Source organism: Culex quinquefasciatus, chromosome 3 (assembly GCF_015732765.1).
Source record: "Culex quinquefasciatus strain JHB chromosome 3, VPISU_Cqui_1.0_pri_paternal, whole genome shotgun sequence".
Lineage (NCBI taxonomy): Eukaryota > Metazoa > Arthropoda > Insecta > Diptera > Culicidae > Culex > Culex quinquefasciatus.
The window spans coordinates 63,661,508-63,680,003 of NC_051863.1; the positions used below are offsets into that span (position 1 = coordinate 63,661,508).

Consider the following 18,496-nt stretch of genomic DNA (forward strand, 5'->3'; position numbering starts at 1 on the left):
CGCCACGTTCAAATATTAGTCTAGAACAGTTGAAGTGAGCGTGCCGCAACAGCCGTTACGAAAAAAAAGTTTCCTATGCAAATTTTGAGTTACGTTTTTGATGGACGGACTCCGACGAGGCCCACTTGCCATCTGTCGGTGAATACGCGCAACTCACGAAAACTGTCATCTTAGGGTCCGGTTGTCTAATTTACACTTCATAAACAAACTACAGTACTTATTCGATAAATGGGCTTTGTTTAACTGAGCTACTTTTTAACTCGGCGCTCGATAACTGGGCTGTAGCCCAAATAAAAGCAGACAAACGTCAAAAAACAAAAACAAATCAAAATGACCGAGGGGTCAATGGATGGAAAAATCAAATTTGATAAATAAAACTTTTTTTAAGTTTTTGCAAATTTTCAAGTCACAATTCAACGAAAAGTTTTGTGAGTTATATTTTTGTATTATATAAAGAAAATTTACTGCACTGGTGGTCTCCCCGGCATTTTTCATAAAATCACCAAGGGAATGATGGAACGAGAGGAATCACAAATCCGCATAAATAATTTCAAGATTTTTCAGGTGTAAACCGAAAACGTGATCAAGAATTAAAGTGGAAGAATAAGGCTTTTAACTGCTTATGTAACTGTCGGTGAACAGGACGCCGCACTGTTTAATCATTTTCTGGCGTACATTCAATTTTGCAGCCCAAAACTAGTTATTGAAATGGAAAAATAAAATTCTTTTTCAAATTTTCTTTTCTTGATTTGTGTGCACCTGCGTCGACGACCAAGATTGTTTACTTTTTGCTCTTTGGTCTGACAGTCTTCGTCTGACAGCTTTATCGTGGATTTTGGTCTGGTCTAGGCGAGGGATAGGACACAGCACCTTCCTGAAAATCACTTGTAAGTAAAAAAAAAATTAAATGTGATTCAATACTTAAGAAAATCTAGTGTTTTAGAAATTTAGGAAAATGAAAATCAATTCAAAATCATTATGATAAATTTATAATAATTTTTTTTTTTTTTTTCAAAGAAAATGAAAACATTGACAACGTTTTCAGATCTGGAAACATACGTTAGCGTTTGTCCTAACAGAATCGTTAATGGCTTAAGTGAAGGTTGCAACGAGTGTTGGTTGTGTTTGTCTCCTAAAAATATATGTTGAGATTATAATAACCGGGGCTTTGAGAGTTTACGGTAACAGCAACGGGGTTCAAAAAACTATATTTCACCGTCGCACAAGCGTTTCAAATTGGACCTAGATGCGTTACCTTTCGCAAGCGTTTGCGGGAGCGTTACGCGGCGGCACGGGCACAAAAGGGAGAGGTCACAAATCATACTACGCGCTTTTTTTTAATGTATAAAAATCAAGCTTTGTTGTTTTTATTCGAAAAATAAAAAGTAAGCTAGATATAGTTGTTTTGTTTTTATATAATCAGAAAATGGTGACACCAAAACTGCGGTAATGCGGTAAAAACAGAACCATTCTCTTGTTGTTTGCTTTGCTTTTTGTTGTTGTTTGGATTATTATCTCTAAAACTTAAAGGGAAATATAAAGGGAGGGGGCAGAGCGCAATAACAACATCTACGTGCGAAGAAAGAAAACACGTTAAACGAAAGTTAAACGGAAAAGGTAATAAATAAATAGAGAGTCAGGAGGGTGAGAGCGAGCGAAGTTGTTTTTATGGCATGGCTTAGGACGCGGGCGCCTCTTCGGCTGCTGGAGCGGCTTCCGCTGGGGCAGCTTCCTCCGCCGGGGCTTCGGCCGGTGCCTCAGCGGGAGCGGCTTCCGCGGCGGGTGCCTCAGCGGCCGGAGCTTCGCCTTCAGCGGCCGGGGCAGCGGCTTCACCCTCTGCCGGAGCAGGGGCGGCCTCACCCTCGGCAGCTGGGGCAGCTTCGGCGGCCGGGGCAGCTTCCGCTGGCGGTTCAGCAGCCGCATCGGCGACGATTTCGCGCGGCGGGGTGCTTCCGGAGGCCGAGCGGACGTAGGGCACCTCGGCACCCTCTGGCGGGAGGTCCTTCTGCAGATCGAACGGGCTCGCTGGGCGGGCCTCGGCAGCTGGCGCGGCAGCAGCCTCCGGGGCTCCCTCGACTGCGGCGGCGGCCGCGGCTTCCACCTTGGGTTCCTCCTTGACCGGCGGCGGGGTTGGCACCTTCGGCGCTGGCGGCGGAGTCTTCGGCTTCGGGCGACGCTCGGACCAGATCGGGTCGACGCCCGGGATCAGGTCGACGAAGGCAAAGTCCAGATCGTCTCCGATCTCGGCGAAGCGGATCTTCTCGACGATCAGCTCGTCTGCGGTTTTTTTGTTTGTTTTGTTTTTGCGTGGCGTGGGAAGTTTGTTGTTTTGTTTTGGATTGGCGCGCGGATGCGATTAATGTAGGGTTTGATTGTGTGAGTGTGTTTTTTGTTGATTTTTTGAATTTTGGTTTCGGAAGTAAGGCAAATTAGGAGAAGAGAAAGCATAACGAAAGCGATAAATATAAGAGAAAGGAAATGAACAGAAATAGTATACTCAAAACGCAAAGAAAATGAAAACCACATTTACAGGATACACAGTAAAACGCAGGCACACTCGGCTTTAAATAAAATAATATATTATTATAAACACTCAATATGATATCATTTTGTTGTTGTTGTTGTTTTTTCTGTTGTTGTTGTTGTTGTTATTCCGGTTGGTTGTTGTCGTTTGAAATGAAAACCTTTTTTTTGTCGTGTAAATTTCCTTCCATGAAATTACAGTGTAACTTTCGCGGAGTGTTTTCGGTGTACATTCACAAAGTGTGTTTGCGTGTTTAACCTAAAAGCAGCTGATTTACAATTTTGTGCGCGCACTACAAAGTGGAATGATCTGTCTGATTTGTTTCCGTGTATTGGTGTTTATTTTGTTTTCGTGAAAGCATGATCAAAACCAGAACAAAAATGTACACGGTCCCTCTCTTAAAATGTACTTAATTTAGTTGCGGGGGGTTCGCGACAATGTCGAAAAATAAGAAAAGAAAAAAAATACTATCTCCCTCTCTCAAAATGGCTAGGCCACACAATTTCAAGGTGGGCGGCTCAAAATCGATCGGAAAAAATACACGCTTTTTTGTTGTTGGTAAGTAGACTTAATCGACAAAGGCACTGTTTGCACGCGATCGTTCCCGACGATAGATTTTTAAATATTTTTTTTCGATATTTTATTCTTCCGATCAATTTTTCACCACATTTTTTTCTCTCGCTAGCTGGAATATCTCATGATGTGTTCCTTAAAATTACTTAAAAAATTGGTTGCTCATAAATTACTGTCTTTCATCTGTATTTTGTTTATCTTTTTTAACTCAATGCATCTACTAAGAAAAATAATAGGGATAGCTTATTGCAAAAATGGAAACAAACTAACATTAAGACGCAGGGGGTGGGAGCTGCTTCAAAGAGTGTGTGTGTGTTTATTTGTGTAAAACCTTAAAGTTGCAACAAAGACGCGAATTTCCGTTCAAATACGTATTAATTACTCGATCGATTCGACTGTTTTCAAACTACTTAAACGTAACTAATGTGGATTACTTTCTTTAAACTTGGTTCTCTCCCTTAAAACTGACAGTATTTTTCTTGTGCAATTTAATCTGAACGTATTGACTCTTTTGACAGCGGCTCCTACCTTTTGCATTGCCAGCCTTGATTGCCCAAAGCTTGCAACGTCTCAAGGTAAGCAACTGTCAAACGCGCAGGGTTGGAATCGTGCTCATAGAACAACATTCAAGACAGTTGGTTGCTTAAATGTCAAAAATTTGCTGGTGCTGTTTTTATTTTTAAATGCATGCTCTTTTGCGTGAAACCACAATCGTAAATGCTGCCTCAAACAAAATTTTCTCTGTTTAGCGGACAAAAATGCAAATCGGAAGACGCGTTTGAAAGATGCGAACAGCGTTCAAAACAAGATGGGGAAGGGGAGCAAGAATCGGAACAAAAGCGAACTGTAATTGTAAACATTGTAATCGTAATAGGCAGTAACAATCATATCCTAATAAGTTGTGAGTGTGTATTTTACCCTAACTCTGGTTGGTTGCAAACAACAAAAAACGGGAAAAAGAATGTTCTCAAGTGATTGGAATGTTCACCCTACAAATTTGTGAGTGTGTGTGTGTGTGAATGTACAATTTCAATTACGGAATTCTAAACAGTACCGACTTCGTACGGTAGATGTCGCCCCGCAAACATGTTTGCGTGTGTGAGTGTATTGGTGACATAATTGCTCTCGCTGTGGGTGTGTTTGTGCTTCGACTTCTTTCCTAAAACCACATTTGTTTCCTAGCGAAAATAAACAAAAGAGTTGACACAAGAGTTGAGTAACAGTTACATTAATCTACTGCTGCTGTTGTTGTTGTTGTTAAATAGTTTTGTTCTTGACGACAAGGCAACGTGTGACACTAAAGGCACCCCCGAGGACTAGTAGGCGCCTTGCAGCGCGTCATCGCGCCGCCATCTTGGATTTCCTGCTGACAGCGTCGATGACGCTCGCGGGATGCTACGATGTTGTTGTTGTTGTTTACTGTAGTAGTAGTTGTTGCTGTCTTTGTTGCTAATGATGACATGACGATCGTGTTTGTTTGTTTTGTTTTTGTTTACATGTTCTGGATGTCGTGCAGGGTTGCCTCCATCTCCTCCTGGAGCATTTTGTTCTTGGCACGCTCGTGCATTAGGTCGTCTGTCAAGGCGGGCGATTTTGACAGTTGCGGGGGTTTAGCAGCACGCACACACGTGTGTTACAAGCAGCGTTTTTGGGTTATTTGTTTGTGTTTGTTTTGGTTTTTACAACATCGAGCAAAACGGGGTTTGGTTCAAGAGTTAGCGGTAAAAATCAAACATGAAATAAAGAGAAAACAAGTGGTAAATAAAACAAAAATAATATCATAAAAACAATAATGGAATGAAACTAAACAAGCGATCGGCACAAGCCAATCAAAAGTCTAAAACTGTCTTTTCTAGCGTTTCGGTTCCAACTAGCGAATTTTGACTGTCTCAATGGTTGGTTAGCAATAGGAAAAAACTTTCGATTCTCTCTGTTCTTTGACAACCGAGAGAGGTGGGGTTAGTATGAACAAAACTTGAATTGTTGTTGATCATTTGCTTCCGATTGCAATCGAGTGGCTTACCTTCGAGTCTGTCGACTTCCTTCTGCAACTTCTGAACGGAACGCTCAGCGAATTCAGCGCGAGCTTCAGCCTTTTGGGTTTCAGGAGAGTCGTCAGTGTGATTTCCGGGGTAAAGTTCGAAGATTGGTCATGAAAAATTAAAATTGCATTAGTTGATTGTCACATTTTATAAATAGGTGGAATGTAGCACTCTTGAATATTCTTCTATGAATAAAAAAAAACATTCGAAAGTGCTACACATTTTACAATCAAATCAAGCTACAAGCATGCACTTCTTAAAACTAACATTAGAAAGCATTAAAAACTAACTAAACACCCAAAACCATAGTTTAAACAACACACACACACAAACACACCACTAACCTTACCTCGCAAATTAGGAGAAAGAGTATAAATCAAAAATGGAAAGTCACAACCCGAAAGATAGAGATCTACCTGATAAAAAATAGGAACGCCTAAATTGAGAAGAATTGAAACCATAAACCACCCCGAGGGACGTTAATCGAGACAGATAACAGAAACAGACCGTGGAAGGCCGTCACTGTAGATTCGGAGGGTGATCATTCACCCAATTTAGACAACCAACCCACACGAATTAGTACTGGATTGCAGTTTACGCTCATAAAAAGTTGCATAAAAATCCCACCTTCTACATTATTTAAACAAAAATAATCCGCTTCGAATACAAGCAAGTAAAAAAAACAGATTAAAATATTAAGCGTGTACTTTGACGTTACTCGTTTAGACAAATGTCAAAAAAGAACCGGGATCTCCACACCAGGGATGCCACATGAGTTTTTAAAATGTCTGTAAAAAGCCTGAGTATGTCTGTGCATTTGTCTTAAATTCAAATATTTCAATATGTCATGGAAATCTATCAAAAATTGCGTTTTTAAGCATTTGAAGACTCATTTACTCATTGTATAATAATTTAATGAAGTGTTTTAAAATATGTGCAACTAAAAAAGTTTCTGACACAAGCTCAAATGTCTGTGAAACACAGACAAATCTGTGCATCTGGCATCCTTAATATACAATAATCTGAAATGACATATTTCTTGCATATTTTTATTCAGTTTTCAGTTTTTGTAATCAAAAATTGATCTTCTGAAGAGTCACTTAATTGCTATATGGCTTACGTGAATTTCACACAAATCTTCTTTAATTGTAGTGAACAGTTATAATTAATCCGAAATTTTAGACAAAAAAAAAATCAACACACAAGTTTTACATGAAATTGTGTAAAACAAAACGTCAAACAAGAAAAACAAAACATACTTAGATAATGTAAACATTGATGTTACTCTAAAATGAGTCTTGAACAAAATGTAAAAGTTCAGTTAAATTCACTGAAAAAAAAACAAGGCAATGTAATTTTTTCCCATGAAAAAAACTAAATTCACTTAAATCGTGTTTTTATCAAATGCTAAAGGACGTATTAGACTACGACAAAAAAAAACAAACAAACCAACTTTTTGACAGTTTTGACAGACAGCCTGCTATGTTTGGCATACATTGTGCTTTGTCAGCGAGTTTGCCGCAAACAAGTTTGCGAATTTGGTAAACTGTCAAACACAAAAAAAGTGCAAGTTTGTTTGATTGTCATAGTCTGATACCTCCCTAAAAAAGCACGATAAACATAAGTTCATTCTGTAAAATGCCCGATTTAAAACTAAAAATGGTTTTCCCAAACGGTAATTGAAAATGGATATTTTGAATGTTTTTTTCATCTCTTTTTCTTCTTTTTACGGACCAAGTTAATCTAAAACTGGGTAAATATTAAACATCCGAAGCGGCCAAAATCACTACGAGTTCGTTAAAGTTCAGCTTATTCTGATATGAGTTTTGAGATAACTATCAAATTTGAATGATTTACACTGACAGTTATCTCAAACCTCATATCACAGTAGGCTCAACTTTAATTAACACCTAGTGATTTTGACTGTGCTTGTTAGATGATTTATTTTTACCCAGTTTTGGGGAACTTGAACCGTAGTTGAAAATTTTTTACAAAAAAAATGCGGTTTGATCAAATTTCAGAATAATCCAGAATTAAAAAACTCGAAGATTATACATTTTTCCATATTCCCGTTAATGAAAATGAGTAAAGAACTGTCATTTTAGACTAGTTCTAAATAAATTATTACTCCGGAATAGTTTGAGTAAAAATAAACAAAATAACGGTCACAATTTCACAACAAAAAATATCGCGTCTAACTAATTTTCGATTTTTACATAAAAATTAGTTGAAAATTAATAAAAATCCAAAAAATAAGCAAAATTAACTATCATCTGAGTCTTGTCAACCAATTTGAAGGTAAGAAATGTCAATAAACTGGCCTAATTAAGTGTGTGCCGTTGACTATCAGCTTGTAAATGAAAATGAAGTGTTCTTACACGTTTATTTGAAACAACTCACTTTAAAAATGTTTAATCTATTTTTTTTAATAATGTTGTGCTAAACTGAAGATTTTTTTTTAATTCATGGAGTAAAGTTCGCACAAATTTCGGTAAATCCACGCAAAAAGAGTGATTTTATTTATCACAGCCAAAAGCACCCAAATTCGTCGAACTTATTTCGAAATAGGTTTTGAAAAAAAATAAAATTAATCTGAATTCGAGTGATATTTTTCCTAGAGCTAACATTTTCTTACTTATTTGAAAGAAAAATAAAATTTATTTGAAAGAAATTTTGCTCGATTAGGACGAATTATAAGTGATTTTGGATGTGAGTATAAGAACTTTTCTCTTCATTGAAAATTGGAGTATTTTTGCCTTTGGGTGATGTTATTTTTTCTATATTAGGAAAGAATAAATCATTCCTGAGTAGACAAAAAGATTTTTGTAAGTTTAACTACACAGAACAAAAAATCATGGTAATATTACATGGGAAGGGGTTTGTCAGAAAAAAAGTGTAATTTTACCTCTGAAAATGTGTTCTTTTACCACTTTTCTAGTGTGATGCCAATTCTTCAGTCTAAATTGAGGTAAATACAACATTAAAGAGGTAATATTTAACCATTCAGAATTCCAAATTCCAAATTAACACTTTTTTGTACTGTGTTCATGCAAATCAAAATTCAATACTCTTAAAAATGCTTCAAATATCATTTTCATTCAATTTTGGTAAAATTTTACTTAAATCGGTTTCACTAAAATTGTGGTTCTTTCTTAACAAAAAATATCATGATTGGCAGCTCAGAATACTCCTGAAATAAGTTGTTTTTTTTCTCTGGAGAAGAGTATCATTCGCTCATGTTACACGCTAAATTAAATAAAAAAAAATCATTTCACAATTTTTCATTTCAGACATTTTTTGCAACTGTACTAAATTGCTAGATTTTTTATAACTTTTTATGAGCGTACTGCTTTTAGAAATTTGATTGTTCACTATATGTGAGTATGTGTAAATACTAAATGAGTACAGCTTATTAAGAGTGTTGTTAGTAGTGAAAGGAAATTAGGTTAAATAAATTAAGAGTACTACAAGAAAGGAAAGAAAGTTAGACCTATAAAGTTAAAAATCATATTTGTTTACTTATAAGACTGAAAATAAAGAATTTCCTTTTAAACATGTTACGTTGAGCCTAAACAAAATTATAATGTAACAATTTAACAAATCCTAACTTTGTGAATGTGTGTTGGAACAGCCAAACTAAATTATTCGAAAAAGTAAACCCAAATCGAAACTGCTTTCTTAAATTTTGATTTCCCGTTTACCCCGCACCAATGTTAAGTGAAAGATAACAAAAAAAAAGTTAAAGAGCTTGAACTGTGGCAGATGTATGTGCGTGTGGAATAACCACCCACACACGTCCACCATCGGCATCGGCACACTTACATTGGTCAACTTATCGTTCAATTGGTGGATTTTATCCTCAACCGAGTCACGTGATGCCATGGCCTATTAAATTTGGAGTTGAGTTGTTTGGTTAAAAATTTGAAGTCAAGGGAGGGGGTTTTGGTTACACATTCGCTTTTTTTTTTTTTGGTTTTCAAGTCGATTTCAAGATGTCGCAAAAATTTCAAAATTGTTGCTAAAATTGATAAAATTTCATTCATTCTTAAGGCATGTGTCACGAAAACGTTAAGGCAAACCTCTCGACCACGCCGCACTAAAACTTGTGCAAACCGGCTGATTACGGATTGCGACACTGTCGGGTACTCAGACTTGGCCAAGTTTGGCCATGTAGTGGCTCTCTCGGAAAAAGATAAGATACAAGAAGAGCAGAGATAAACGCTACACACACGCCAAGGTACTTACGCGAGGTTGGCGTAATAATCTGTGTTGGAGATAGCAAGGAACGACTGTGATTCATTGAACTTTGGTTCTTTTCAAATATTTGCTTGTGATTCAGCAGTATTTAATAACTTTATTGCTACGAAGATACGATCATCGTGAACATCTTGCCACGATTAGGAGAATAAAAACCATGAAATCAGAGCAGTTATTCTCTTTAAGTAAAGAGAGCAAGTCGGTCATCTCTCTTGAGCGAAAAATAAATAACAAAAGAAACAAAGAGAGCTATGAAAATATTGTTTACTCTTGATGCTTTTTTGACAGTTCCGCATCTCACTCTCATCGATGAGAAAAGTTTGCTAGTGAAGGTCTATTCTCACTCATTGGGCGATTCCAAACAGTGCGAGAGTAAAGAATGAGCACTCTCGCGTGAGTGGTAGTAATAGTGAGTGACGGCGACTCTATTTGAAAAAAATGAAATTTGAAATACATTTAGCTTTTGATTGCCAATATCGAAGGGACCATCGAGGAAGGAAAATCTCAGGTTTGTGATGAAAATAAACACTCGAAGATTATTTTTTCCGATATGACGCGTATATAAATAAATGTCAAACTCCCGTCAAAGCTCCGTATCAGAAAGAAAAACGTCTAAATTGAATCCTAGCGACCATCGAGAAAGGGATTCATCGAGCTAGAAAGAATTTCACGAAAAGAAAACTTCGAAGTATGTAGCTTTAAGGGACTTTAGAAACCATCGATAGATGGGGCAATATTGAGATAGAGAAGATCGACAATCAGAGCGACGACTGTACTTAATTTTTTTTAAATTTACTAGATTAACACGACAAAAAGTATAACAAAGATACTTTACACAATATTTACACACAAATTGAAGCGCTTGTTTTAGTGATATTTACACAGAAATGAGTCAACAAATATGAGCAATACATTACAGTAAAAAAACGAAAAACCAATATTTGTAGATACTCAAACGGAAAAAAAGATAGACAAAAGAGACACAAATAGGAAGGCTTCTACTAAAAAAAAAAAGTCAGGACAACCCCACTTCCGCAAGTAACAGAAAGAGAGAGGACACAAGATGCAGTTTTTTTTCTCGCTACTGGGCCGTGCTTGTTTTTGTTCAACTTTTCCGACACAATCAATGCCTACTGCGGTTTTGCTGGGAGTCTGGAAAAAAACCTTTAAATACCTCCTTCAGACGCTGGTCCAGCACTCTGACTTGTCCGCCGTACGTTTCCTCCCGTTGCGTGGCCTGCAGATTTTGCGAGTATCGATTTTGTTCGATATTTATGTGTTTTTTTGGCGGTTAGTTAGCATTTTTTTAGTTTTTAGCGTCCATCAAAGTTGAGACATAAAAAATATCAAAAACGTCATTCGATTAGTAACGCTTCAAAAATGTTCAAAATTTCTTTCAGTTCTTTCTGGATTAACATTTTTTTAAGTGGAAAACAACGGCGAATTCAAACACGAGAGAGAGGTTATGTTTTGGTCAGGGGAGAAAATCACACGTGGAACATCGAAAGAAAACAACGGTCAAGCAGCACACGTGGTCTCTGCTGTACCTCCTTTAGACGGGTGGTCAGGGTCTTGATTTGGTTCTTGTACTCCTCCTCGCGTTGGTTGGCCTAATTGGTTCAAGGGTTTTTGTTTTTGTTTTTGTTTTTGAGGGAAGTAAGTCGTAAGAGTCGTTGTTGGTTGTGGGGAAAAGTGTTTAAAGTAAAAGTAAAAAAATAAACATTGAGAAATTGTCCACTTTTGCTGGGAAACACTCGATGATATTTTATGGTTCGAAGAATATGGTCAAATGTATGTTTTGCAGTCGAAATTGTATAGCGAATGAGTAATCCACGAAAAGATGTTGGGGAATAAAAAGAATTGTTGAGATACCATACCATAAAGACAGATAAAAAGTAATGTTTTTGCTAAATCAAATCCAAAAAACGAAACCAAACATTTTTTTAATTTTGAAATACCACAAAATTAGAAAAAAACGCTAGGTCAAGTTTTTGTTAACCCTCTACTACCCATTTGATTTTCGAAAATTTGTATTTTTCCCGTATTCAGAAGGTTATTTTAAGCAACCTTTTGTTCTAAGAAAAACATTACTTTTCATGTTTTAGATTTTTTTTTTTGTTCATTTTAAGTATTTTTGAATTCATTAATTTTAGTTTAGTTTTTGTTTTATATTTGAAGTATTAGGTTTTTTTTGCTGCTTTTTATAATATTCCAGTTAAATTTTCGAGCGTTATTCGCATTTAAAAAAATCTTATTTTACATCAACAAAAGGGGATTTTTGTTATAATCATGGCGAAAGTTGACCCCCGAAAAATACATATTTACATTTTGAAAACATTGGCAATGTCACATTAAATAAGTAAAATAATCAATATTTTTCAAAAAAATTAAAAAGAGTTCTAGTGAATAGCTAGAAAAAAATCATCCAATGAAACAATCAGTTTCATTTAAGCTTTTCAATCAAAGTAAAGCGAAAACTTATGCAAAAGTACAATTTAACAGTTTGAAGAAATCTGAGAAAAGTGGGGGGATGGCAACCCTATTCCGATCAAAGCAAACTGTCAGCAGTCGACATTAGCACGGTTGTCAAATGAGAGCCCACAACAAAAGCACTATCTGTCAAATGGTAGCCCATAACAAGTCAATGTTTGGGTTTTTGATTTTATTGTTTTTCGCAATTTAAACGATAGTACTGAAAAAGCACGTAAATTTTGTTGCTGATGGCAAATTCTATCATATCATTGGAGATTCCATCCCAATAATGGCTAAAAATTCATATCGAAAAAAGTGAATTTTCTGTTTATCTTTTTTTGCTTTTTTTTCTTTTGGTCGATCAAACAGTGCGCGTCATTTTTCAGTTTGCTTTTACACATCTGCATGGGATTTTTGAGTTCAACCAGGATAACACACTTCGTGTTACCATAGTAATATGTATAATACTGATTCTCAGTGTTTGTTATCTGAACTTCCAAGATGGATTTATTTCAATAAATCTACATGGAAAACCCATTAGAAATAGGTTGAAACTAAAAATGCTTTAGATGTACAATTTAATGAGGACAGAAGATGAATTAATTTAAGTCACTATGCTAAAAAAAGTTTTAAGAGTACAACATTGAAAGGTGAAATCGTTTCATTTGAGAAATTTTGATTCGCAGCTAAAACATTGACTTTTACGTTTTTGTTTTATATAGCATAACTTAAAAAATGGTTTAACATCGATAGTTAAAAAATAAAGAAAAAAATTCAACTTTTAACCAATATTTTTTTAAACTTCAAGAAAAAGGCATACAAAATTATTATTTATCTTATAACCTTATTTCAATACTTGAAACTCATGTTTTTGAAACAATAATATTAATAAAATTCATAATTCGAGAAATTAGTAAAATTTGAACAAATATAGAAATATATTATTTTTAATTATTTTCTAAAAAAAATCAGCCCATTGAAGTATTTTTTTTTTTACAAAAAAACTTAAAATACAATAATGAAGGGACTTGTTAATTTAATCATTATCAGAATTTTCATAAGCATCAGTTTCATTAAGTTCGTTGAATTATGAAATAAAAAAAACTGTTGTTTCAATTTCTCCGAATAGATTTCTTTTTAATTAACTTTTTGTTTATTAACCTTTCGTAAACTTTGTCAAATATTCTACTAATAAAACTTTATTTCATATTATAAGTCATGAATCTTATTTAATTTAGTTAAAGATTTACTCCAAAAAACTAAACAATTTTTTGATTTTGTTTTTACGCATTTGATCAAGATAATCAAAAGTTTACGTATTATCGCATTTTGAAAAATTAACGAGCTAATAGATTAGGATTTAAAAAAGTTTATATTTTCTATCTTGATTGGCCATGAAGATCTACGAGAAAAAGCTTTATTTTAAATTGGAAAAATATATTTATTTCGGAAAAAAATCTAAGATGGTTATTTATCAAAATCCATTCAACTAAACAGAAAATCACAACTTTTTAATTGCAATTTAAAAAAAAAATTACAGTTTTAGATGTCTTTTAGAAAAAAACAATCGTTTTTTTTGTTTTTTTTTCGATTTTTTAAAAGGTTTTTGTCCCTTGAGTCTAGGGGACAGGACAAACCAAATAAAACTAGATTCCAAATTTCAACCCCATATTTTTGAAATGTTAAGTCGAAAAGTAAGTCAAAATTCTTTATACACCATTAAAGTTGTGCTGTATGAGCAATAACAAAAATATCATTTTATTATTGACATTTTTTTCTCAAACATATTCGTCTATAATACAAAAACTCAAAATTTGTGAAAATGTGCCTTCATTTGATTAAAAATACAGAAATAAGCAAAATGTATTCCGATTTATTCACAATTTTCAAGGTTCTGCAAGAAACATTTAGTTTTAGTGTTTTTTGCAATCTATTTTTTATGGAAAAAAGGTCCGATAAGCACTATAGCTCAAAAGTTGCAACTTTTCATTGACAAAATTAAATCAGAACATTAAAAAAATAGAGAAAGTTTGTCAAAATCTTGTTTTTGTGTTAAAAATTCATATTAGAATTTGAGAGGTTTTTCTTTTTTTTTGTGTTCATTTATTTTAAGAAGCCCACATATCAAGATCCGGATTTTTTTTTATTTTTATAGCGCTTTGGTATGGACAGCCTTCAAATTTATATTGAGAATCCAATGATATAAAATGGCTTATTTGGTATAAGGAATCGCTGCACAAAGCTTAATACTAATCAAAACAATCAAGGGAAAGACTATTTGTGAAAATTCAGTGAATTATTCAGATTTAACTCAAGCTTATAATGATTATCAAAATGAATTTAGACTACATTTTGCCTAATCAGTTTTAAATTTTCTACTATATTTTTAATTTTTAAAGGGTTATTTTGTTGTTTACTTTAACATTTTAAACCAAAAAATTCGGCTGTAAATTCGAACTGTTTTAAAATGTAAAATGTATAAGTTTAAAAAACACAATTAAAGAAGTCGTTTTCTTTAAATTTATGAAAAACTCAGAAAGTGTGACATTATTTAATTTCTTTTAATCTTTTTTAAAATAATTCCAATTCAATCAATTTGTCAGCATCAACCGTCATAAAAACTAGAAAACGTGTAAATTCATGCTCATTGTGACTAAATTTTAACAAATATTTTGATAAAACATTAAGTTAATTGGTATCTCAACAATTCAATCCATAATTTCCCAACCTAAAGTAAGGACGCCGTGTTCAGACGTTGATCAGAATCTGCAATGTCGCTCCGATTTGATGTTCTACATTTCTTATCTGGAGAAACTCAACCATAGAATCTCCCCAAACAAGACACTTGCCACCAAACCGCGACATTTTCACACCTGATCCGCGTCTGAACACGATCATGACGATACATCGGAACACCCCAGGGGTTGGCAACACTTCCCCCTTTGCCACCCCACTCCAAACACCTCGCCATACCTTCTCTTCCGAGACTTCCAGCGACTTCAGGTTGTTGCCGACAACGCGCAGCTCCTCCTCAAGCTCGACGATCTTGCTGCAAGTTTCGCAAAAGTTGTTGAAGAAAAAGAAAAAAAGAAGAAAAAGACGCACAATCAGAGATCGGTTGATCATGTGTATCGAGTTCGGTACACGATCGATCCGATTCGAGGAAGATCCGATTTCCGCAGCGAAGACTGCGCGAGACCTTGAAATTTCTTCGATCGGATCGGGTTGTACCCTAACCTAGAAAAAGTAGAAAAAAAACTGACAGCAACAGTTGCGCTTGCAAGTTATTTATAGGTTAGTTTTAAGCGACAAACAACAAACCTTTCGTTCATTTCGACCTTCTCCTCGGAACGTTCCAGGTCCTGCTCCATGAGGACGAGCTTTCTGGCCACCTGGCGGTCCAATTCGTACAGGCGTTGTTGAAGGTCCACCGAGGTCATGGTTTTGAATCACGCACACACACACACGCAGTCAAATTGGGCAGCAAGGGTTAGGCGGCGTTGTTTTGTTGTTGTTCCACAAGGTGTCAGTGTGTTCAAGGTGGTGTAATGCAGGTGTTTGGTATTGTTTTGGGTTTGACGGCGCGCGTGTTCAGGTTAGTCCAAGTCACAACATCGATTTGGCATAAAAATAAAAGCCAGCGCAGTCGCGTCCGAATCCGGGACGAACGATTTGAAGTTCGTTTACCGATCGGGGAGCGACGGCGGATGACGGAGGGAAAGAAAAACAAGGTTAGCAAAATTGTACATGGCAGGTTAGTTGGAATCAGAAGCAAACGTTGCTGATTTTGACAGCGGTCGACAACGGTTGATTCTGATCAAAACATCGGTAAGATATCTCTTTCTGTCTAGCTAGCTTTCTGGTATTTAGTAGAAAAAAAAATGATTATATCAAACTGTAAATGATTAGTAAAAAAACAATAGCGATTGTTGTGGTTATGATCAGGAAATCGGGGGCCGTCGATGAATTTTGTTCCGAACGATGTAACTACTCTGGCTGCTGATGATGCTAAATTTATGGCTGAAATGGAAAGGATTGTTTGTTCCAGGCGAATACAGGGTGCATTATGGTGGCCAATCGAGATGAAATTCAGTTCTCTTAAGCAGTTATCATTATATTTGGCAGTGCAGCCGGTTTTCACATTTTTCTCGCTAAAAACCTTTTTATTAGATGTTTAATGTGGCAATATGTTTTGACAAGATTGCCAGGTCTAAAAAAAAGATTCAAAAAGTTCTTTCTAATACCAAATTAACGCAATTTAATAAAAAAATGCATCATTTGTTTTTGAAAAGTTTGACGAATTTCTTTTATGTGGCAATATTTTATGACAGGGTTGCCAGATTTTGAAAGTTTGTAAAAAAATGGACAGATCATGCAACTATCAAAAAATTGCGAAAACATATAGGTATGAAAAACTACATAAACTTTATTGAAGTACTTATTTCGTTGACAGGATTGCCAGTGATAAGATTCTTTCTTTAAAATGTTATATGTATAGAACTTTGTTTTCATAAACGAAACAAACATAAGTTTTCCAGGCTAAAGTTAACATTGTTTTAAGCATTTTAAAAATCTATTTATTTTCAATAGCAAAACAGATCCCATTTTACTTATTATATCCATAAATAAAAATTCAATTATCAATAAAAATGCACATAAGAACAGTTTTTCAGTACATAAAAAGAAAATATTAAACAGGCGATTTCTGATATTCTGATTCTGATATTTCTTTTGTTATAATTAATCTAATAACAGATAGCAAAATAAATCAAATGCAGTTTAATTATTAAATAAAACTAAATCAGATTCCTAATATTGTTAACTTGAGTTTATAAATCAAAAATTTATTGCACACATTTTAAATGCTAATTCAAATACACAATATTTAAACAATAAATATATTTGTTAACTGTTGGTAGAATTCAGCAGATTTTTGTTTTTTTTTTAGCATTCCAAATTTAATCTTTAGTGGGTAATGTAAAGAGTGTTTAAAATTGTGAAAACAAAATTATTTTCAGCTAAACTTAATAAATTTAATAAAATATAAACTCTGATTTGAACCTGGCTTCACAGTAAGTAAAATTTATAATTTTCAAAACAACTGTAATGGTTTATAAAATCATAAAACATCGAAAAAATGTATGCAAAAAAATCATACAAAAAGAATAAATTTATTAATTTCGTTGGAAAACAACAAAAAATTCGAAAAAAACAATGCAAAACTTTTAAGCAGTTAAAAAATAAAGTTTAATCAAAATTGATTAAAATATTTTTTCATTGTTTTTCTACAACTTTATTCAGGTAAAATCCGATTCAAAAAAAATATAGTTTACTTGTGTTCAAAAATTTTAAATGCGTATTCTAATACACAATAACTTTTAGAATCAATATTTGTTTACTGTTGATAGATTTTAAATTAACTTTGCAATGCATCTTTAGTGAGTAAGGGGAAGTATTGTGGAAATGCAATTTTTTTACGACATCAATTTGAACAAAACATAATAAATATGAAAATAAACTCTAATTTGAACTTGGCTTCGTAGTAAATATTTTCAATAAACTTTCAATGCTTAATCATTTAAAAGAAATTAATTCAAAAAATCATACAATCATTTGGTATGAAGAAATACGAGTTGATTAAAAAAATTGTTTGTAAGATAAAACAGTATCAGAAAAAAGAAAAATTCTGGTCACTAAAAGAAATCATATTGTGAAGAAATAAGAAAAGCGATTATAATAACATTTCAAATAAAATTCGCAAAAAAGTGTGAAATTTATGGGATTTATTTAAAAAACAAGTAAGTTTATCATAAAATAAGCATTTTGCTACAAAAGCATTTCAAGAAAGCTTAAAAAATGGTTCATTATTATGAATGTGTATTTTTTTTATCAGAAAAATATTAATTAAAATATTTTTTGGACTCAAACAAACTGTCTTTTACAAAAATCTTAAAAACATAAAAAAAATTCTATAAGAATAAGGACAAATTTATGTGCATAATTTTGAATTTTATCAAATCAAGTTGAACAGTAAAATCATTTTCAGAATGCATTGAAAACTTAACATAAACAAAACATGAAATCTTGCATTAACATGCAGAAACATTTGGTTCAAATCCAGTTTTCGTATTTTTCAATAAATTAACAAATTTTATAAACTAAATTTAACTGTTTGCATAAATTACAAAAAAAAAACAAACATAAAAAAAGAGAATGCTAAACAGGCTTTTAATTGAAGGTTCCATTTGTAAGTTGCAAACTTGCAAACCATAAATTTCAAACATTTCTCATCACACCCCAAAAGCTCGGTATAAGTCATTTTTGATGACCTATTGTTCCAAGTTCACCGTAACCGGTAGAAAATTTCATCGCCAAACTGACGTTTGTCCAAATCATCACCACGTTTTCATCACTGCACCGCGGCACCACCACATCTGTATTCACCTGTTGAGGATTCATTTTTCAAAGAAGAAATCTCGACTTTTATGTCTTCTCTTTTCTTTTCTTTCCTTGTTACTTCATCTCACTCTTTCTGCCATTATTATTCCAGGGGGGATGCACCCACGCGAAAATTGCTCCATTTTACGTCTTCTTTTTTTTTTGGCAATTAATTGCTTTAAATTAAAGA

At 34.1% G+C, this 18,496-nt stretch overlaps 1 protein-coding gene across 26 annotated transcripts in view; it reads right to left on the minus strand.

The window, feature by feature from the left end:
- Positions 1 to 18,496, minus strand: part of LOC6047138 (tropomyosin-2) — a 96,481-nt gene that overhangs the window by 20,057 nt on the left and 57,928 nt on the right. For 6 of the 26 annotated variants that reach the window (XM_038259180.1, XM_038259181.1, XM_038259166.1 and 3 more), the window contains 4 exons: positions 14,842 to 14,917; positions 10,944 to 11,006; positions 5,121 to 5,190; positions 1,396 to 2,277 (listed from right to left, as the gene is read on the minus strand). In XM_038259180.1, the coding sequence (XP_038115108.1) occupies positions 1,679 to 2,277; positions 5,121 to 5,190; positions 10,944 to 11,006; positions 14,842 to 14,917 (808 nt within the window). In that variant the 3' untranslated portion in view covers positions 1,396 to 1,678. Of the gene's footprint in view, positions 1 to 1,395; positions 2,278 to 2,557; positions 4,673 to 5,120; positions 5,191 to 8,961; positions 9,025 to 10,570; positions 10,634 to 10,943; positions 11,007 to 14,841; positions 14,918 to 15,189; positions 15,261 to 18,496 lie in introns of those variants that run through there. The other 20 variants (XM_038259182.1, XM_038259168.1, XM_038259187.1 and 17 more) reach the window with 13 other exon arrangements.